Source organism: Narcine bancroftii, chromosome 4 (assembly GCF_036971445.1).
Source record: "Narcine bancroftii isolate sNarBan1 chromosome 4, sNarBan1.hap1, whole genome shotgun sequence".
Taxonomy (NCBI): domain Eukaryota; kingdom Metazoa; phylum Chordata; class Chondrichthyes; order Torpediniformes; family Narcinidae; genus Narcine; species Narcine bancroftii.
This window is the reverse complement of record NC_091472.1, coordinates 269,602,524-269,625,562: the sequence shown is the minus strand read 5'-3', so window position 1 is coordinate 269,625,562 and position 23,039 is coordinate 269,602,524. Positions and strand designations below refer to the sequence as shown.

At 39.6% G+C, this 23,039-nt stretch overlaps 1 protein-coding gene across 5 annotated transcripts in view; it reads right to left on the bottom strand.

Moving 5' to 3' along the window:
* Nucleotides 1-23,039, bottom strand: part of orc4 (origin recognition complex, subunit 4) — a 100,140-nt gene that overhangs the window by 33,232 nt on the left and 43,869 nt on the right. For all 5 annotated transcript variants that reach the window (XM_069934991.1, XM_069934994.1, XM_069934995.1 and 2 more), the window contains 5 exons: nucleotides 22,257-22,332; nucleotides 21,097-21,182; nucleotides 12,649-12,697; nucleotides 3,735-3,886; nucleotides 123-296 (listed from right to left, as the gene is read on the bottom strand). In XM_069934991.1, the coding sequence (XP_069791092.1) occupies nucleotides 123-296; nucleotides 3,735-3,886; nucleotides 12,649-12,697; nucleotides 21,097-21,182; nucleotides 22,257-22,332 (537 nt within the window). The remainder of the gene's footprint in view (nucleotides 1-122; nucleotides 297-3,734; nucleotides 3,887-12,648; nucleotides 12,698-21,096; nucleotides 21,183-22,256; nucleotides 22,333-23,039) is intronic.

The following is a 23,039-nucleotide window of genomic DNA, read 5'->3' as shown; positions in this document are numbered from 1 at the left end:
GGTTACCTATTCCTCGGTACTGATGCATTGCTAATAATAATATGGAATCTATTTTTATGATTTGTAAAGGGACATTTATCCATTGGAACTAATATAATAAAATATTGTAAGAAAAAAGTTACCTCAATATTTTGATTCCATTCTTGTGCAAATCTCTTGTCAGGAAACTCTTCTGGTAAACTAAGTTGTTGCTGGAACACTTCCATATATAGCCCAAAGTTGAATGCATTAAGCAAATGAATCTGTCTGTGCGAAAATCTGGACTTCACCCTTTTCTCTAGCAGTTCCAAAACATCCTAAAATTGCAACAGAAATATAGAAAGTTAATTACTCCTTTTCTTTAAAGCTGCTAAAGACCGACATACGTGGTAAATGGGAGACCATTGAGGAATACAGAAGAGCAGAAAGATTTAGGAGTAACGGTACATCGTTCCCTGAAGGTAGAAACTCACGTGAATAGGGTGGTGAAGAAGGCTTTTAGTATGCTGGCCTTTATCAATCATGGCATGGAATATAGGAGTTGGGAGGTGATGTTGAGATTGTATAAGACGTTGGTGCGGCCTAATTTGGAGTTCTGTGTGCAGTTCTGGTCGCCTAATTATAGGAAGGATATAAACAGAGTGGAGAGAGTGCAGAGAAGGTTTACCAGAATGTTACCTGGGTTTAAGCATCTAGAGTATAGGGAGAGATTGGACAGATTAGGTCTTTATTTTTTGGAGAGTAGAAGGTTGAGAGGGGATTTTATAGAAGTATTTAAGATTATGAAAGGGATAGACAGAGTGGATGTGGATAGACTATTTCCGTTAAGAGGAGGAAAGATTAAAACAAGAGGACATGAGTTAAGAATTAAGGGGCAGAGGTTTAGAGGTAACATGAGGGGGAACTTCTTTACTCAGAGAGTGGTAGCCGTGTGGAATGAGCTTCCGGGAGAAATAGTGGCGGTGGAGTCAATTGTATTATTTAAGAAAAGGTTGGACAGGTATATGGATGAGAAGAAGATGGAGGGTTATGGGCATTGTGCAGGGAGGTGGGACTAGAAAGGGGTGTTTGGTTCGGTGCGGACTAGAAGGGCCTAATGGCCTGTTTCCGTGCTGTAATTGTTATGTTATGTTATATGTTATGTTAAGAAATTAATATATTTACTCCTAATGACATCTGGATCTAGTGACTATTCTCTTAAGTCAATTAATCAAGAGGAGTTTTAAATGGTTCAGGACAACTTAATAAGGTGGTTTAAAAAAATTCAATGATATTTAATCCATTGATTAATTGTTCATCTGGCCCAATATTTTGAGGGAAAAAGTGGATTCAACATAAATTCTGATTGCAACTCAACCTATTTATAAGATGCCCATTTTCCATTGGCACCCTGTCCCAGGAATTAACTGGGAATTTACTGGGACAGGGTCCAGTGGTAAAGGAACACTGTCCAAAAGCCAGCGTCAAATGATTTCATTTCATTCCTGGGATTAACCACCTCTACCCATCCCCCCCCCCCCTCCCCACCCCCAACTCATATCCTCAGTGTTTACTGATGATGGCATGCTGATAAAACCAGTGGAAAAGGGAGAACACTCTGATCCCCAAGGATGAGTGTGTTCAGTGGAAAAGCAAAAAGTGTCCCAGTTAAGGGTGGCCCGGTGGAAATGCACAATGGACTTCCTATCCCAGGAGACTGCACAGCTTAAATAATTGGAATGTAGTGAAAAAGAGGCTTTAGATGAGCTTCATATTGCTCCAGTGAAATTATTGGGAATTCTGAATCCAACATTTTCAATTCCTGCTAGAGTTTCTGTACTTCTTGCTTGTGATTTTTACACCATTCTCCTGAAGATTTACTTCCAGTATATCTTCTGATCAAGATGGGAACTTTACCCAAGGACAGGTTAAGCTGAAAATATGTCATCTACACACAATGTCCAGTCTGGTGGAGTTGGTATAAGAGGATCATTGCTTCACTGCTGGTGATAAAGCTTTTCAGAAGGAGATAAAAGACAATGGCGCAACATCTTCCCAGGTGTTGAGGATCTCATAGGCATTTCTGATGGTATCTCTCCAGACTCTGTCTCATCAGTCTTGCACGCAGGGAGAGGAAGTACATTACAGACCTGGATTTTCGTGTCCTTTCAGTGAAAATGTACGAGTGCAGGAAATGAAAAGAAAAATGCCTCTGCTACGTAGGCAGAGTTGAATTTCAGGAACTAATTTGGGACCATTGGTAACTGAGGTCCAAGACTTGTTTAAGGACTATCCCCAGACAGGAATTTGTGTGCAAAGCATGAAGCAAGTTGATAGAGCATCTTTGACTTCAGTGAAAATCCCAAGTTCCAATCTTTTTTACAGCAAAGTAATCTCACATACAGTGAAGGCTAGCACAGTACCACAAAAGTCTTCATTAGGTGTAGTTGGGAGATGATGTTGATGCAGGCAAAAGGCTGCAGTGGGGAAATGTCTGGTAAGGTGGTAGCTGCTCTGATAGCTACAAAACTTAAAATGTCTCATCTACCCTTGACAAAAGTGCCATATCCACAAGAATTAGTCTCTATGGTGGAAACCTCTTGAAGACTATGTTTATCATGTAGAATTCTTGTATTTTGCTGGATTAACAAAGATAATGTACACAGATAAAAAGAAAAGTAATGATTGACAGAACTAACAAGATAATAACAACACTGCTGATCCCAAGCAAGTATTCTACATAAAGAAGGTAGATGCCACCCCATTTTCTACAAGGGAAGCCTCCAACAGATAAATGCATCCACTGTTCCGAGAGTCCCCAGGTTACAACAGGGTTGGGCGCCTGAAAATTGTAAGTTGATTGAATGAACAGGTCTGAGAAATGGAGCTGCAAACTGGCCTTGCTGATTCAGGGAGCAAGTCTGCTCAGTGGTTCCAGCTCTCCTCAATGCTCTGCAACCCCCTGAATGTTATGGCTCCCCATGATGGGTTAAGGCAGAGGGAAAGAAAGGCATGTGGAATGCCCACTTCCATCCAGCAGAAGATGCCTGCAACTCTGCTTCAGACAGTAAATCTATCCCCATTTATGCAGCTGGTTTCTCAAATGCTCATCCAGATGCACATTTGGATACGGGGTTGGATACGGGGCATCCTTAAGTTGGGAATTCATAATCAGTGAAGGACATGTTTGGGCTTTACAATTAAAGAAAATTTTCAAACCAACTGGTACTTTCTGTGATATTAATATGTCTTTTGATCTACTGTTTCAGGCAGAGCACCAAATTTGCTGATTGAATTAACAAGTTTTCCCCATGCTTCACATGAATGAGCAATCTTATTCAGCTAACAAAAAAAGAGAAGTCAAGGTCAGGCAGTATCAATGGACGCCTAGGGGTGGTCGACATTTTAGGGTGAAATCCTGCATCAAAACAGATTGTAAAGAGGAGATAACAATTTTGAAGGGGAAAGAGATGAGGCGAGCAATAGATGGATCAAGGTGAGGTGAAGTTCATGGGTAAATGGAGCCAGATAGAGAATGGAAAGGTGGACATGTTGACAAAGGTTGGGAGGTGATGATAGAGACAAAGGCCTGCGTATTATAGAATCTGGTAATGAGTGGAATTAGGTCAAGTGGGGTGGGGGGGGGGGGGGAGGAATGGACAGAGGACCCAGTAGATTATTTGTGTGGATGATATGCAGAGGAAGCAGGTGAGGAAAGGAAAAGAAAATGAATAACAGTAATGTAGCTTTATATTTTTTTAAAACTGTACACTCACCAGTCGACAAGTTAGACCCACCACTGCAACAGGTGTCTGGGGTGCCTGTGCAATGTCAAGGAGGTTATAAAGCAAGGTCTGATTTTTGTGATGAGCAAAGAGGTCAAACTCATCCAAAATAAAAAGCACTGGCCGACTGCTGCTGCGGTTTCCTAGAAATAAGACCATAATTAATTTTAAAAATCAATTTCTTTACACATCACTCTTTGATGTAGTTTGATTTTCAGATATTTTTTCATTCATCGCTTCATAAAGCTTTCAATATCGTTACCTATCCTCCATGGCCAAGTCATCTTTCTTTTGATTTGCATCCTTCAGAGAAACAATTTCACCAGTCAAAAGAACGTAAGCACCTAATACATCCCATCAACTCTTAAAGTATAAATTCATCACAGAAGTGAAAAATGAGGCATCACATCAGCTGATGATTTCGAAAGTTGCACACCATTTCTGGCTCCAAGTGCATCTTCAACCCCAGAGCAAATAATATAAATATTCAAATACTGTTAAACAACACGATGGGAGCACCTTTTCCAGAAGGAAGGCAACAGTTTGAAGTGTCTGTTAACAACCATCTTCTCAAGAACAATTTGGCTTAGGCAGGAAATACTGGAATTCACAGTGGTAAAGGATTTGAAAAAAATCACTACAGGATTATGGAACAATAAGAGGTTGCAAATACTGGAACAAAACTCCAGTAGTTCAAAGCCCAATTACTTTCAACACTATCGCAAGACTCTTGAGATCTCAATTGTAAAACCATGCAGGAAGTTAGAGAGTTGTCTTATTTGAATAAAACATATAGTTCATTCATATTTCAAATAAATTTTCATGGGTCAAAAATTTAATAAATATTCAATTTTTTAAATTTTTTTTCTCTATTTTCATTCAGCAATGACAAAGCAATTTTTTCACAAATGATACCCAAGCCAATTTTATGGAGCATAAGTGTTGACAGCTGGAGAAAAACCTTCACTCATCTCAGGTAAAATGCATTTCAGATTGCTGAAATCAAAAAGTACAGTACAACTCCGATTATCCAAAATTCTCAGTTATCAAATTTTTTTTTAAAAATTTTGGATAAATGAGGATATCGGAAACAGAGCAGAAATCCTCATTTATACCAAATTTTTTTTTGGAGCCGAACTGACCAGGGACGTCAGGTTCCTGGCAGCAGTGGAACTTGGGCTCCTGGTGACGGCAGCAGCAGACCTCGGGCTCCCAGCACAAGCGGGGCTTTGGTGGGGAGGTGTCAGTGATCATCGGTGGCCAGCATTTTTTTGGTTAGAATTAAACATTATTTTAGTGCTTAAAAAGCCTTACCTTGTTGTTTCTTGTTGTTTCAACCCTGTTAAAAGTGATTTGCTGTTGCTCCTGGGCTGTTTTTTTTTAAAGTGACCAGTTCCCTGAAATAAAAACATTTATCCAAAATAGGCCTGGGCGGATAATCGGAGTTGCACTGTAGTTTCATAATGTTCCTAATGTCAAAATGTCACATTTCCAGTGCAAGTAAGCAAGGGACATCATTAACCAGTATGCTCACCACATCTTATTCAATACCTGAGGACTGAACACTCTTGACCAGTGCTACACTTCACCAAGAAAGCCTGCCACTCCATTTCTTCCTTAGGTTCTTGGGCACTCAAACTTTATGGGACTTCTCCTGGGGCCAGCGTGCTGAGGCCATTGTGAAAAAGGCACACAAATACCTCTACTTGGATGAGATTCAGCAAGTGGTCAAAAACTCTATCAAACCTCTGCAAGTGTACTATGGAATGTATACTAATTAGTTGCATCACACCCTGGCTTGGAAACAAATGTCCAGGAATGCAGAAGGTTACAGAAAGTCCATCATGGCACTGACTTCCTGGACATTAAGAAACAGCCTCAAGAAAGCCACTCAGGCAAGACAGAAACCTGAAATCTAGCACCATTCCATGCAAGAATGGTTCCTTTCCAGTTTCCACCAGACACTTGCACTACAAAATTACAACAACTTCAGGACGAGGGATCACGCCTTTCTTTGCGTCACAGGTGCTCCTCAACTTACAATGGGGCTATGTTGCTGCAAACCCATTGTCATTTGAAAAAAAAATCATAAGTCAAAAAAGAATACCACACCTAACATTTTTTAATGATTAAATTTAGAAAACCTTTATTCCACATTGAAAAATAACCATTAACAGACACACAACTAAAAGCACACTGGACATGAAGGATGTTTGAAGCATGGAACTAAAATTAATTGCTGGATGGTGGGGATGCTAAATCGACAGGGTCATAAATTTCACTCTCTTCTGATGATGCTTGAGAACAGCTCAAAGAAGGCACTGCGTCATCGACACTTGTTGATGGTTTAACAGGCATAGTCTTCTTTAGGACAATGTCAATTTTTGACTGGAGAGATTGTTTCTTCTTTTCATTGTAAAGTTCTCTGTAGCAACCAAAAGCATCCTGTCAGCCCTACCATTTGATCTTCCATCCACGTGACAAGTAATCTTTCCATATCATCAATTGGCCCAGCTCTTTTCTTCGTGATGATGGTGGAAATCACCAATGCTGACGATTTCACGGCATCACTGATTTGTCTCTTATCCTTTTGTATAGTCTCAAAAGTCCAAACTCACGTGCTATAGCCTCCTTCATGCTGAGCAAGTACCTTGAGTTTCATCTTCAGAGTAATTATTTTCCTCTTTTTCTTCTCACCAGAAGCAGAAGACACATATGACCGCTTAGCAGACATGATGGTTTTTTTTTTACATTGCACTCGCTCGTGTAATCGCCACAATGACTGCGAGCATGGTTGAGTCAGCATCGTGAAAGGGTATGCTGTACATACTCTGTTGCCATTGACCAGCATCACAAGAGAGTAGCATACTGCATATCACAAGTGTGGGAGCAGATCGCAATTTGAAATTGAAAATACAGTTTTGAACTATTGTTATTTCGAAAAATCGCAAGTCGGACTATGGTGGAGGGGCAGCAGCTGTCCCTGAACCTGGTGGTGTGAGTCTCGTGGCACCTATACCTCTTTCATGACGGGAGCAGGAGAACAGAGCGTGCGCTAGATGGTGTGGATCCTTGATGATTGCTGCTGCTCTCCGACGGCAGCACTCCCTGTAGGTGTTCATGATAGTCGGGAGGGTTTTGCCTGTAATGTCCTGAGCTGTGCCCACTACCTTTGGAGGGCTTTACGTTCAGGTGTATGGGTATCTCCATACCAGACTGTGATGCAGCCAGTTAGCACACTTTCCACCACACATCTGTAGAATTTTGCCAGGGTTTCTGGTGTCATACGAAACCTCCGCAAACTCCTGAGGAAGTTGACGTGCTTTCTTCACGATGCCATAGATGTGTTTGATCCAGGAAAGATCCTCCGAGATAGTGATCTGTAGCATATTTCTAACTCTGTTTATTGATTTTCTTTGCTTGTCATTTGATGTTCCACCTGCCTTTTCAAAGGGTTCTTTATGAACTTAAATTTGTTCACCCTCTCCACTTCTGATCCCCTAATGTTCACTGGCTTTTCCTTCCTGAAGTTAAGAGTCACCTCCTTCGTTTTGGTGACATTGAGTGCAAGATTGTTGTTGGTGTCCCATTCAGCCAAGTTTTCAGTTTCCCTCCTGTGTGCTGACTCATCACCTTCCTTGTGTATGACATTTGGTCAGTCTTCAATAAAGTTTTTTGCTTAGCTAAGCTAATGTGCATTACTGAGTTCACCATGCCTGAATTTCTTCTGGATTATTGAGCAGGGAGCATTTGAAGATTGGGAGGAGTTTTACTGTGATCTCTATGGAAACTACCTTTGTGGCTATACTGGAATATTTTCAGGATAACCTCTGTAATTGAAGATAATAATTTTCAGTAATGGCTGACAGCATACAATGTTTTCATGCCTCAGCTCACTTCAGACTACTGTGTGCACCGCCAAAGTCAGAAATATCCTGGAGGTCAGATGTCATCAAACTTCCTGCTCTGCGACTGGATTGGAGTCCAGCAATACAGCACTTGTGCTGGAGAGAGGCCAAATGAATTTCCCAAGGGATGGTTGCCAATCAGGTAATGACTCCATTTATGTTTTAAGCTTAGATTTGAATTGAAAACACTTATCTATTCATTTTAATTTTTAATATCTAATTGAGTTGCCCTCAAATATTTCTGAGACAGTTAAAAACAGTTAAAGTCTTCAGTTCCATGATTCAAATTCAGTGATGCTGAATCAGTGTCCTTCAATAACTAAATGCAGAACTGGATATCATCTCAAAATGAAGAACATTTTGGAAAGGCAACTGGAACGTCAAATGACAGGCAATGAAAATCAATAAATAGAGTTAGAAACATTCTACTGATCAAACAACATCTGTGGAACGAGAAACAGTCCATATTTTGATGTAAGACAGTTGGAATGAAGTTTAAATTTTCTGCTTCTGTACCGTAAAAATGATCCAATGAGACCCAAGCCCAGGAGAACCAACAATTCAAGAAAGGTTAAAAAACATTTTACACAATACTGAATGGTTTGCAGAGGCCAAGGGAATACTAAACAGATGTACAGTTCTGAGGGAAAATATTAAGAGGGAAAAACCAGTTTCAGCAGTAACAATCCCCCATCAGCATTTTTATATTAAAAAATAATTGAATTTGTTTTAAGAAAATGCCAAAAAGAATTGATGCATTTATGAACCACTACAATCAATTAATAACTTTTTGATGCAGATCCAACATTATTTATCTAGAGCCATTTCCATGGAGCTCAAGTAGTTTATTTAATCACATTAATGTTTCCATATAACCATATAACCATTTATGGAGCGGAAACAGGCCATGTTGGCCTTTCGAGTCCGCACCGGTTCACTGATTCAATGATTTAAATCAGAGGTATCATGGTATGAGAGACAGAGAGTAAGGGGGAAAAGTATCGACAAAAGACAAATGGGAACAGAGTAATAAACAGAAAAAACTTCAACAAATTACGTGGGTGTACATAACTATTGTGCAAATTTTACAGACAAATTCTCCATTTTTAAGAGTTTGGCAAATACTGACTCCATCCTCAGTTTTCAGCTAGATTCAATTGCTTACTCTTCAAATAAAAAGTGTATTGATTTGATATCATTGGTGCTTCTATTTATTGCTATTTTTGTTGGATTCACTCCAGTTACAAGTGAGGCAAAGTTGTGCTTGATAAATTGACATATAACTTCACAGTAACTGTACCGGAAATCAGAGGAGTTCCACTTATGTAAAACTGATAGAAGTTTTCAGCTGACTTTCATAAATGCCAAAATATATTTTTTTCCCTCTAGCATGGGGCCACTTTATCCCATACAGTTTTAGAAGAGTTGTACCGTCCAAATTCACAGAGGCTTTTTGTAGCCTATTAACATTACACATTTAGGACTTCGGGTAAAATTTGATTTAAAAAAAAACACTTATGGTATCTGACAGTCCAAATTTGAACTTTGGACAACTAAATCAAGACAAACAAATCCTAATTTAAACTCACAGGTGTCTGAGAAAACAAACAACTGAGCTCTCAAATAATCATTCTCAAAGATTACTGTATCTTATTTACTTACTATTCTTTGGTTTGCCAACACGATTGAGAACACTAAAATGGAGCAATGTACTTTATGATCAAATGGAAATTCCCTAATGGCTTAGTGTGTGGAGCTGATTTGGATTGGCATTTTTCCGGACATCTCAATGAAAGCAGCAGTGAGGCGAGAATAGGGTCATTAGAATTGACATCCTTGTCTACATACAGGAAGGAAAGCAAAGCAGCTGGCTTTTGGCTTTCAAGTGACTGTATGGGCATTTGAACAAGGGGATTTATATTCCTGTTCAGCCAAATGTCTCATTCAAATTGTCAACATCTGCCCACTGTGCACACTCAAACGAGGAGTCAGGCCACTTGAATGAGTGAAACTCACACGACAAACAAATCCTTTGGCCTACCACACACATACCTATCTACACATCCCATTTGCCCACATTAAGTCTGTATCCTTTTATACTTTGCCACTTGCAATGTCTGTCTCAATGCTAGTTAAACATAGTAATTGTATCTGATTCATCATCTCCTCTGGCAGTGTTTGAGATATAAATAATTCCATGTAAATAGACCTCACACTGCAGATAGCCTTTAAATCATCTCTCTCTCACCTTAAACCAGTGGTTCACAACCTTTTTTTCCCCACTCATATACAACCTTAAGAAATCCTTTACAAACCATGGAGCGCCTATTGGCATCCTTGGTAAGGGATTACTTAATGTGGCATGTGCATGGAAAAACAAAGTTGAAAACCACTGCCTTAAACCCACTGCCTCTTGTTTTTCATATCGCTATTATTGGACTTTAAATCAGGTGACCTCCTCATCACCCTTCACTCTAGGGAAAACAGGCTAGTCTGTCCAAGCTCCATTTTAAATTTAGATATATAGCACGGTAACAGGTCATTTCAGCCCACGCCTCTGCCTCCCAGCTTACTTTCATGACGGTGACTCTCCACTCTCCACCTCTCCCCCCACTCAAGACCCTGTTTTCGGCCTTCTCCTGGACTTCTCAACCTGGCCAACTGCCCGCTCTGGTCCTTTTTTATTTCCAACTGCTTCCAACCATCTCAACGTCACTACTCTCCTCTCATATTCTAATCTTAGTTTTTCAGAAAGCTCTGACCTCCACTCTCTCCACGACAATCCCAAACTCACCATCAAACATGCAGATAAGAGTGGTATTGTTGTGGTCTGACGCATTGATCTCTACCTTGCTGAGGTCAGATAACAACTCTAAGAAACCTCCTCCCATCTATCCCTCCCACAGGACCCCACTACGGAACATAAAGCCACTGTCTCCAACTTCAGCACCTCTGGTCATCTCCCTCTCATGGCTGCCAACCTCATTGTTTCCCATCCCCGCATTGCTTGTTTCTACCTTCTAACAAAGATACATAAACCTAACCATCCAGATAGACCCATTGCATCTGCTTGCTCTTGTACCACCGAACTAGTTTCATCTTACTTTGACTCTATCTTTTCTCCCCGGTCCAATTCCCCCCCTGCATCTGTGATACCTGACTTCAGATTCCTTGAACTGGACTGCTACATCTTAACGATGGATGTCCAATTCCTTAATACTTCCATCTCCCATACAGAAGGTCTTAAAGAACTTGAGTTCTTTCTGGACCAGAGACCCGACCAGTTACCCTCAACCTCCTCCACCTGGTAGAACTTGTCTCACTTTAAACAACTTCTCCTTCAACTCATCTCATTTACTCCAAATCAAATGAGTATCTATGGGTACCCACATGGGTCCCGGGTACCCACATGGGTCCCAGCTACCCCTGCCTGTTTGTGGGTTTTATGGAGCAACCCATGCTAAAAACCTACACAAGCAAGACCCCTCCACTCCTCCTCTGGTACATCGATGACTGCAACAGGGCTGCCCATACATCTGCAATGAGCTTGTCAACTTCATCCACTTCGCAGCCAACTTCCACCCCGATCTCAAACTCACCTGGTCCCTTCCTGGATCTCCATGTCTCCATCTCAGGAGACAAGCTTTCCACAGACATATATTACAAACCCACTAATTCCCACAACTACCTGGACTACACTTCCTCACACCCTGCCCCCTGCATAGATTCCATCCCCTTCTCTCAATTTCTCCATCTCTGCTGCATCTGTTCCCAAGATGATGTCTTTCATTCCAGATCTTCTGAAATGTCTGTCTTCTTTCACCAATGTGGCTTCTCCTCCATCACCATCAACTCAGGCCTTACCCGCCTCTCCTCCATTTCCTGCTCATCTGCCCTGGCACCAACCCCCCCCCCCCTACACCCAGATGCAACAAACAGAGCCCCCCCCCCCCCCCCACCTATCCTCACCTTCCACCCCACCAAGCTTCGCGTCTAATACCTTATCCTTGGGAACCTACCAGCACACAACAGGATCCCACCTCCAGACACATCTTTCCCTCTCCTCACGTATCTGCCTTCCATAGGGTCCGCTCACTCTGTGCCTCCCTCATGCATTCCTCCCTCCCACCAATCTCCTTGCTGGCACCTTACCCTGTGGCTGCAGAAAGTGCAGCTCTTGAGCCCTCAGCTATCCCTTCACCATGGTCCGGGACCCCAAACAGGCCTTTCAAGGGAAGCAACACTTCACTTGTGTATCCGCAGGACTGATTTACTACATCCAGTGCTCCCTTTGTGGCCTTCTCTACACCAGACTTAGTGCAGATTGGGAGATCGCTTTGCTGAACACCTTCACTCCATCCATAACACTGATAGAGACCTCCCAGTAGCCAACCATTTCAGTTCTGTGCCAAACTCCCATACTCACCAAAACTACTTGCAAATTGGAGGGGCAACACCTGATTTTCCATCTGGGCTCTTTCCAGCCAGATGGCATTAACATCGATATTTCTGGTTTCTACTCAACTGCTCTCCTCTTTCCCTTCCCTTCTTCCATTCCCCTTTCTAGTTCTCCTTTTTCCCTTCATCTAGCTATCCCTCCTCCCCTTGATCACTGCTGTCCCCTCTCTCCCTCCCTTCTCCATCTATCACCTCCTGCCTTTGCGACCACAGCTCAGTCCACTCTTTTGTTCAGATGCATGCTGACATTTTTCCATACTTTGATGAAAGGTTCAAGCCTGAAATGTATTTTTACCTTTGCTACATAAAGGGCACTCTTTGACCTGCTGAGTTTCCCCAGCATTGTGCGGTTTTAGTTCAGCCCACGAGTCTGTGCCGCCCAATTTACACCCAATTAACCTGCATCTCTGGTATGGTAGAAGTAACAAGAGAATAAAATTTGACCCATGACATTTTAACGTAATTGATAATAATCTTAACTAAAAATTACCACAAGTGATAAACTTCAGTGAAAGAATCTACAACAAAAAAATCTGTACCTTTTTTCAAAGCCTCAAGAAGAAAAGCAAGATTTTCAGCAAAACTCCCCTGTAATTAGAAAACACAGATTTTGTCAGGCAAGAGTTTTTATGGTCATACATTTCTAATAAAATAAAATTGTATTTAATTCTTATCCCCCAGATCATCTGCAAGATAAACAAGAGGTATTTTTGCAATTTGGCTAGTTGCAATGACATCAATTCATGATTAACAGGCCAAGTTAGCTTTTCACTATTGCTCTTTGGAAAACAGAAAAAGAACTTGGGGGAAAAAAAAATACAATTCTGAAATCCAATGCAAATAAAGAAAATGCCAATGTCTATTTATGGCCCTGGACCAAAGTGAGGGGGAGATGTTGGGGCAAGTTGTGCAGAGAGGATGGCAAGTGAGAAACAAGAGAACTCTATCCTTTTCTGTGTGTAGGTGGGTGGGGGCAGGGTTAGAATGGAAGTATCGGAATGAAGGAGGTACAGGCAAGGGGTTTATCAATGACAGCAGGATGAAGACATATTTCTGGAAGAAAGAGGGCATTTCATATGTTCTGGAACGGGAGGCCTTATCCTGGGATCAGATAAGGCAGAGGGAAAGGTATTGGGAGAAAGGGTTGGCGTTCTAACAACAAACAGGATTGTAGGGGACATCACATGATGGCATAGAGTCAGGTTGAAGGAATCTGGCTCTCCCAAAGAAAAGTTTTAAAAAAGGGGGAAAAAAAAGTGATGAGCCTTTAATTAAATTTTTTTTAAAACTTAACTGACAGAAAGGCAACAATCTACTAATGTTGCCAAAATAAGATAAGAACGTCACTGGCAAGTCTGCAACACAACAAAAGGAACAGCAGGATCAACAAGAGAGGCCAATCTTGCAGATGGAACCAAGAGCTATACTGAAGGAATCTGCCAGGCAACTAAGAACTCCAAAGTCAGATGTGCAGGGAACTGCAGACCTGACGGAGTCAGAGCAATGGAGAGACAAAGAAGATGTCTTTGAGTCACCCAAGCATGCATGAAAAGTTGCGCATGCATGGAGCATGACATCATGGATGGACAAGAAGAAGTGGAAGCAGAAGAAGAGGCACACAATCCTTTATCCGGACATCTAAAATCCAGAAAGCTCCAAAAACTGGCATTTCTTTCCTGGTGCTAGTACAGCGGAGGGAGGGAAGGAGAGAGGCGGAGCAGGAGGGACAGCAGCACGACTCGGGTGGACAGGGGGGAGAGACGGCAGCGCGACTCGGGTGGGCAGGGGGGAGATGGCAGCGCGACTTGGGTGGGCAAGGGGGAGAGACGGCAGTGCGACTCGGGTGGGCAGGGGGGAGAGACGGCAGCGCGACTCAGGTGGGCAGGGGGAGAGAGATGGCAACGTGTCTGGAAATGGGTGGATATGGCAGCACAATTCAGGTGGCCTTAAATCTGGGGAAGCTGGCTTTTGTTCTGAAATCCGGAAAAATCCGAAATTTGAAACACACTGTCCCTCAAGGATAAAGGATTGTGCACCTGTACTGATTGTTGAAGCAGGTACAAAACCTAGAATGCCTTTCAATATCCATGTTGAGTGCAGAAACTTTGATAATGAGAGAGATCAAGCAAGCAAGATTGATAATTAAAAAAACACAAATGATAAAAATGATTACATTTATGAAATAGTCAATACTTTTCAAAAAAGGTTTGATGAAGAGGAAGAAAGAGTTAAGACTACAGAATTTATGCTACAAATGATCCAAGAAAGAATGGATAAGATGGAAAATTCAACAGATGCAATGAATCTTGTCAATGAACAATTATGTGGAAAAAATGAACTCTTTAGAAAATTTCAGCAGAAGAAACAATATTGAAATTGTTGGGATTATGGAAGGTGATGACAATTTTTTTGGAACATTGTATTCCAGATATATTTGGTCAAGATCCATTTCAAGGGGATGTCGATAGAAAGGGCACACAGATCAATAAGACCATGATCATCACCTGACCAGAGGCCGTGACCTATTCTGATGAAGTTTTTCATTATCAATTGAGGGGGAAAAAAATTCTTGAATTAGCAGCAAAAAAAAGCCAAAGAACAAAAAGGTCCATTAGAATATAATGGAAACAAGATTTTCTTTTATCCTGATATTAGTTTTGAGTTATTAAAGAAAATAATTCAATTTGTTGAAGAATATTTGGTGAAAAAAAGGATACAACTTTATCTTGCACTATTCAGCAACTCTGAAGATCTTTGTACAAGCTGGAGTAAATAATTTCTTTATGAATCCTGGAGCTGCATAATGCAGATGTTTTGCCATATATTTGCGTGAAGTTGATCAGAGGGCAACCCAACAAGCAACAGTTTGGCAACCCAACAAGCAGGAGTTTGAAGACTCTTCTTGAAATATAATAAGATTGATTAATCCTGTCTTAAATATATAATGATGATAAAATAGATATCTGAGGGAGCTAGAGAAACAAGCTCAGGCTTCTGCAGATTCATAGGGATGTTAGTGGCTTTGGTCATTAACTGTAAAGGGGGGTAGGGAAGTGTTGTAGATTATAGTCACTGAAGGGGGTAATCACTATTTTGTTTTATATTCATAACTTTTTTCTTTTCTTAATTTCTTTTAGATCTGGATATTTTAGAGAAAGATGCCTTTATACTAGATCGATAAAAGAATTGAAGACTCAGGGAGTTGAGAAGTGGTTGGTGAAGGGAAGATGTTATATATAGATGATAAAAATAAGTATATGAATGTTCTAACTTTTAATATTAATGGTCTCCATAATCCAGTGAAGAGGAAAAAGTATTGACACATACAAAGAAAATGGAAGTAGACATAGCTTTTTCTGCAGGAAACTCAATTAATCGAAAAGGAACATTAGAAATTAAAAAGGGATTGGGTAGATTATGTTACAGCTTCCTCAGTTAATTCGAAGTTAAGAGGGGTAGCTATTTTATTAGATAAAAGACTTCCTGTTAAAATACAAAATGTAATAACATATCCTACAGGTAGATATGTTATGATTAACTGCCAAATTTATTCAGAATATTGGACATTATTTACCAAACGATGATAAATTTATACATGAAATCTTTTAGAATTCAGCAAATGCAAATGAGATATCTTAATAGGAAGAGACTAATTTTTGTTTTGATTCATTATTAGATAGATCAATGAAGAAAGCTGCTAAGGCTACATTATCATTAATGAAAAATCTAAATTTGGTAGATGCTTGGAGAACATTCATCCAAGAGAGAGGGATTCATCTTTTTATTTGGCTAAACATGATTCTGATTCTAGAATTGATTTATTTTTATCATCAGTGCAACTTCAAGAAACAATACAAGCAGAATATAAGCCAAAAAATTTTATTGGATCATTCTCCTTTGGTGTTGGCAATAGCAATGATAGATAGAGATTTAATACTGATGAGGCAGGCTGAGCGAGCGCTCAGTGCAGTGTCGCGAACCGCTGCTGGCATGGTTCTGCGGGCCGCGGAACAACTAAACAAACAGGTGAATAATCACCTAACAGAGCAGTACTGCGTGTTGGAGAATGGCATGTTGTCCTGCTGCGTATCCTGGTGAAAGGCGCAGGAGAGTCACAAGGATAAATTTAAACCTGCTGGTCCTGTGGATCGGAAGCACTCCAGAAGTAATTTTCTGCCTTGTCCCATGGAACCGGGACATGCAGGGTATAAAAGAAGATTGTAAAACCTGAATAAAGTCAGTCTGTGTGTGTATTTCTTTAGTTGCTCTACCGTAGTAGCCTTATGTTATTAAAGAGGAAGGAATGTTGTGAATTTTTTAGATATTTTATTAGATAAAATTTTTCTTTGAAACCAATTCTAATTTGATAACTAATAATTTTATTTTATGTGATGCAATGAAAGCGTTTATACAGACTCAGATAATTAGTTATGTTCCAAATTTTTTTTAATATGAAAGAATTAGAACAGTTGGAGATAGAAATAACAAATTTAGAAAAGGAGTTGGAAAGACAATCAAGAGAATAAACCAAGATCTCATAAATTAAAATAAACATCATAATTCTTTACAGACATCTAAAATGGAAAAAAATTATGAGAACTAATCAGAAATATCTGAAAGAGCTCAAAGTTTTAGCATGGCAATTAAAGACAAAGCTAGTTTTGAGAACGATTATAGAAAAAAATGATTCAAATTAAATTTCTTATAAACCTCAAGAAATTAATAATAATTTAAACAATTATATTCAAATTTATATAAATCTGAATCTTTGAAAGATGATAATAAAATAGATATTTTTTAAAATCTCAAGTTAATCTACCCAAATTAAATTTGGATGAACAAAGAGACTTAAATACATCTTTTATAGTAACAGAGGTTAAAGAAGCTTTAAGTTCTTTACAGAGTAATATGTCTCCAGTGGAAGATGGATTTCTAGCTGAATTTTACAGAGTTTATAAAGATTTATTAATTCCTCGGTTTGTGGAAGTATTAACCCAGGCAGAAGAAACTCATGAATTGCCGGAATCTTTTAAAATAGCGATGTCATTTTTAAAAAATAGATATCCCTTTTTCATCTTCATATGATTCTATATCTTTGTTAGATGTGGATTATAAAATAGTTGCAAAAATGTTAGCCAATAGATTATCAAAAAATTTACTGAAATTAATAAATATGGACCAAACTGGATTTGTTAAAAATAGAAAATCCACTGACAACGTGACTGGATTGATGAATGGCATGAAGGTTGGAGGAGTTGTGGATGGAGCTGAAGGTAGTTGAAGGATACAAGAGGATATCGACAGGATGCAGAGTTGGGCAGAAAAGTTTCAGATGGTGTTCAATCCAGATAAGTGTGAGGTGATGCATTTTGGAAGGACAAACCAGAAGGCTTGAGTACACGGTTAATGGCCAGTTACTTAAGAATGTGATTGAATCAAATCTATACATCCTTCAAGGTCACCGCACAGGTTGATAGGAGAGTTAAGAAGGCCTATGGGCTGCTGGGGTTTATTAATAGGGGAATTAAGTTCAGCAGTAAAGAAGTCATGCTCCAGCTCTATAAATCTCTGGTAAGACCCATATATTGTGTTCAGTTCTGCTCACCTCATTATAGGAAGGATGTGGAAGCTATGGAGAGGGTGCAGAGATTTACCACGATGTTGCAAGGTTAGCAGAGGCAAGGTTAGCAGAGGTGGAGTGAGAAGGATGACAGGAGACTTAATAGAGGTCTATAAGATTATGAGAGGCATAGATAGGGTGGAGAGCCAGCACATGTTTCCCAGGGCAGGAATAGCAAATACCAGAGGACAGATGTACAAAGTTAAGGGAGGGAAGTTTAGGGGAGATGTCACAGATAAATCTTTTATACAGAAAGTTGTGGGTGTGTGGAGTGTCTTGACAGGGATGGTAGTGGAGGCTGAAACATTAGGGGCATTTAAGATACTCTTAGGCACATGAATAAAAGAAAAATAGAGGGTTATGAGGTAGCGTGGATTTTGTAAGTTTAAAAAAAAGGAATATATGGGTTGGCACAACCTTGAGGGCTGAAGGGCCTGTAAAGTCCTGTTGTGTTCTATGTTCTAACACCCCCATCACCACTTTTCACATATGAGGTCATGTGCTTTGGACCTTGGACAGTTCCACACTTTGCTCTTGCCATCACTCTGATACAGTTTCATCTGTCCTTAAAACTTATTTTTCAGAATTCTACAGACTCTTTTAAATACTTCTTGGCAAACTGAAATCTGGCCATCTCATTTCTGTGGCTAACTAGGGGTTTGCATCTTGCTAACTAGCCTCTGTATTTCTGTTCATGAAGTCTTCTGCGGATAGTAATCATTAGCCACATCCACACCTGCCTCTTGAAGAATATTTCTCATCTGTCGGACACATGCTTGGGGATTTTTCTTCATTATGAGAATACTTCGGTCATCAGCAGTGGAACTCTTCCTTGGCCTACCAGTCCCTTTGCGATCACTGAGCTCACCAGTGTGCTCGTTCTTCTTAATGATGTTCCAAACAGCTGAATTTGGAAATCGATGATGACTTTTTACTGTTTTATTCTTGTTTTTCAGCCTAATAAATGGCTTCTTTGACTTTTATTGTCAAAACTCTGGTCATCATGTTGAATAATGGAAACTATAGACTCTAAAGGAGATCAAAAGCTTTGAATCAAGCCAAGCTCTCTCAAACCAGTATAAATGAAGCAACTAAACATACTGAGTACTCACAAACACCTGTGAAGTCAAGTGTTCCAAACATTATGGTGCACTGAAATGGGGGAATTATGAATAAAAAGTTCTTTAATTCCTACATGATCAAACCAAAATGTACACAAATGCCTTGAATAAAATATGGAATTATTATTTTAATCACATGTGGATTGTTTGATTACAAATTTGAAAATATGGAGCACAGGGGAAATAAAGGGGTCAAAAGTGCCTGGCCCAAACATTTTGGAGGGAACTGTGCCTCTATCAAATCTCCCTTCAAAGTCTTAAACTTTATAACCTTTCCCTGTAACTCAGGGCCTGAAGTCCGAACAACATTGTAGTAAATAGTCTCTGCACTCTTTCAATCAAATTGATATATTGCTTGTAGTTAGATGACCAAAACTGAACACCATACTCCAAATTTGGTCTCATCAATATCTTGTACAATTTTAACCATAAGATCCTAACTCGTACTGAATATTTTGATTTATGGAGGCCAATATGCCAAAAGTTCACCTTACAACCCTATCTGTATTCCCAGATTCCTCTGTTCTACTGCACTCCTCAATGCCCTATCATTTATGTTCTTTCTTGGTTTGTCCTTCCAAACTGCAACATCTCACACAGGTCTTCATGAAATTCCATCTGCCATTTTTCCCAGCTGGTGCAGATCCCTCTGCAAGCTTTGAAAGGCTTCCTTGATGTCCGAACTCCTCCAATCTTTGTGTCTTCTGCAAATTTGCCAATACAATTTACTACATGATCATCAGATCATTGATACAGATGACAAACATCAATGATCCCAGCACCAATCGCTGAGGCACATCACTAGTCACATGCCTCCAGTCTGAGAAGCAATCATCCAGTACCACTCTCTGGCTTCTCCTATGTAGGCAATGCCAAATCCAGTTAATACCAAGTGCCTGAACCTTTCTGACTTACCTCCCATGTGGAACCTTGTCTAAGTCTATGTAGACAATATCTATAGCATTTCTTTCATCAACTTTCCTGGTAACTGCCTCAAAAAAATTCTATAAGATTGGTTAAAGATGACCTACCACACACAAAGCCATGTTGACTATCCCTAATCAGCCCCTAGCTATCCAAATATTTGTATCCCAGAGCCCTCAGAACACTTTCCAATAACTTAGCTACTACTGATATCAGAAACAAGAACTGTTTGACATAACTGACCAAAAAATGGTCATAGCTGGGGTCCATGCATATATGCATGGCTACACCCTGGATTTGCAAAATAAATAGTAGTTGTCAAGGGGAAGAATGAGTTCTGCCACATGGAGAAGAATGGTGGTTGTGGGGGACTGAATGAATCCAAGAAACTGCATCAAAATCTGCATTAAGAGGGCCCAGAAACATTCTTGAGCTTTCAGGAATACCAACCCTGCAACATGTCTATCTCAGCCTTTTGTAGGTTTCTCTGAGACCTCCTTCATTTTTCAAAACTCCAAAAAATGTCTAATCAACCTAATTAATGTCTCCTATACTTCAGTCCTGCCTTCCTAAGAAACATTTTGAAAAATCTTCAGTGCTCCCTTTAAGGCAACTTCCTCATCCCTCAGAAAAGGCTAAAACTGCACACAAGCTGCAAAGGAGGCATCATCAAGGCCCTCTGCAGCTGCAGTGAGACATTCTTCCTCCTGTCTAATTGACCATCTACCTTCTCAACTGCTTCAGCAATTGCATTTTCACTTTTGACAATATATCACTATATAAAAAATAGCCTTTTGAACCAAAATTCATAACCTCTCATACAACCATGTTAAACTATACGTCATTCATTTGTCCACATTCAATTTGTCTGCAGCAAGATTGATCCCCTTTATATGTTCCTCTTAGCTCATAATCTTCCCCTCCTAAACACATTAGTGTTTTCAAACTTGAAGGTTGCATTTACATCCCTCAAACAAATCATTGATGTTTACATGATCAATACCTTCAACTTAGCACTCACATTACCCACAAGCTACTACCTACAACCTGTTTTTACCCTCCTGTTTCATGTCTGTCAACAGATTTTTAATCCATGCCTTAGACATCAAGACAGATGGAAGAGTTCTGGCCCAAGATATCGATGTTTTTTTTTTTCTCCCACTGCTGCTGCTCAACCCTTGGAGTCCTCCAGTAAATAGATTGCATATTATACTAAAAGTGAGGTTAGTTTTAAGACTTGAATTGCAAATGAAAAGGTTATTACATGCCATTTTTAAATACAAAAACATAAATATCACAACTGAAAAATCAAAGAAACTTACAAAAACTTTATCTCCAACAACATTCTCAAGCTGAAGCTGCCTTGTGATTTCTTTTAGTGCAACCTTGTCATCTGTTTGCAATAAACCTAAAATGGCAACATAAAACATGTCCTCAACAGTCTTTTTAATTCAGCCTTTGTACAAAGAGGGAACAAAAATAAAGCGCTCAGAAGAAAATTTCTCACATTTTCACGAAAGAATGCTTTTTAGCCATCAAATCAGAGCCCTGGTAACATCCTTGTAAATCTCCTCTGCATTCTTTCAATCTTAGTGCCATCTTTCCAATAGTTACGTGATCAAAACTGCACAAAGTACTCCAAATACGTCCTCACCAATGTCTTGCACAATTTCACCCAAGTCCTGTCCTGAAAACTTTGATTTATGAAGGACAACATGCAAAAAGATCTCTTTACGACTATATCTAGCCGTGACGCCACTTTCAAGAAATTATGTATCTGTATTCCCAGACCCCTCTCTGTTCTAGCTCATTTATTAGTGCTCTACCATTTATGGTGCATATCCTACTTTGATTTGTCCTTCCAAAGTGCCACATCTTACATTTGTCTGCATTAAATTCCATCTATCATTTTGCAGACCATTTTCCATCTAGTTGAGATCCTTCTGCAGCTTTGAGAACCTTACTCACTGTCCACTACACCTCCCATCTTTTTGTCATGTCCAAACTTGCTGATCCATTTCAATTAATAAAGACAGCTTTGCACTATATTAGTGGATCTCAACCTTTTTCTTTCCATTCACATACCACTTTAAGTAATCCCTATGCCATAGGTGCTCTGTGATAAGTAATGGATTGATTACAGAGGTATGTTTATAGGAAAGGAAGGTTGAGAATCACTGCTCTAGACCCAATTGTTACTAAGATATTTTGCTTGGGAAAAATTGTCATTGGCTCATTTCCTTTGGACTTATGAAACCGTGCACATGAGTCAATCAAGTACGATTAAAACAGTGGTTTTCAAATATTTTCCACATACCACCTTAAGCAATCCCTTACTAATCACAGAGCACCTATGGCAGAGGGAATACTTAAACTGGTATGTGATTGGAAAGAAAAAGGTTGAGAACCACTGCTCTATATGGTCCTATTTGAGATCCAAAGGTAAAAGATGCATTTCACTCTTCCTAAAAATGTTGCTCACCATTTAAATGCACTTGAAGAAGATTTTCCTCAACTTGTTTCACTTCCTTCAGTTCATGTAAAACACTCTTCAGTAGCTAAAGGAAACAAAATAGGGGCACAACATTTAAGAAGTCAAACTACTTAAGATACAGATGAAAAACATAATAACAAAAGGCAGCCCAAGGAAGAAAGATAAATAAACTATACCAATATTAGTCAGTGGAAGATACACAAGAAATTTGTATCCAGGCTTCATTACAATAATTGGAGTGATCAGCCCACTGTTTATGGTCTTGGAGCAAATACATTAGTTGGATCTGACTAAGGAAAGATGCTCTGTAGAAAAATATGATGCTCAAAACCCTTCAGCAGATGGCACTTTATTTGGAGAGGAAACACACAAAAAAAAATAACTCTTGTACAGAAGTAACTCTAAAGATATTGAGAGAAACAGAATTATCCTTTGACCATAGTGAAGAGTAGAACACATGAACAACATCAGACAGTGTCCAGTAGAAGAGAAACCAAGATTCTGGATGCAATATAGTAAGCAATTTACTGATTACAATAGCATGTCTCATCAGTGAAGGCATCTTCTTTCACTTTCTACACATACAGTTCCACCAATTGCAATAGTCACATAACACTGCTAAAGGCAGAGCAATCAAAGCTTTTCTAATACTTTCTGGTCATCAGATCACGGAAAGCAGAGCAATCAAAGCTTTTCTAATACTTTCTGGTCATCAGATCACGGAAGTAACAATACCATCAATCATTTAACACTAAGATCCATATTTCAGAT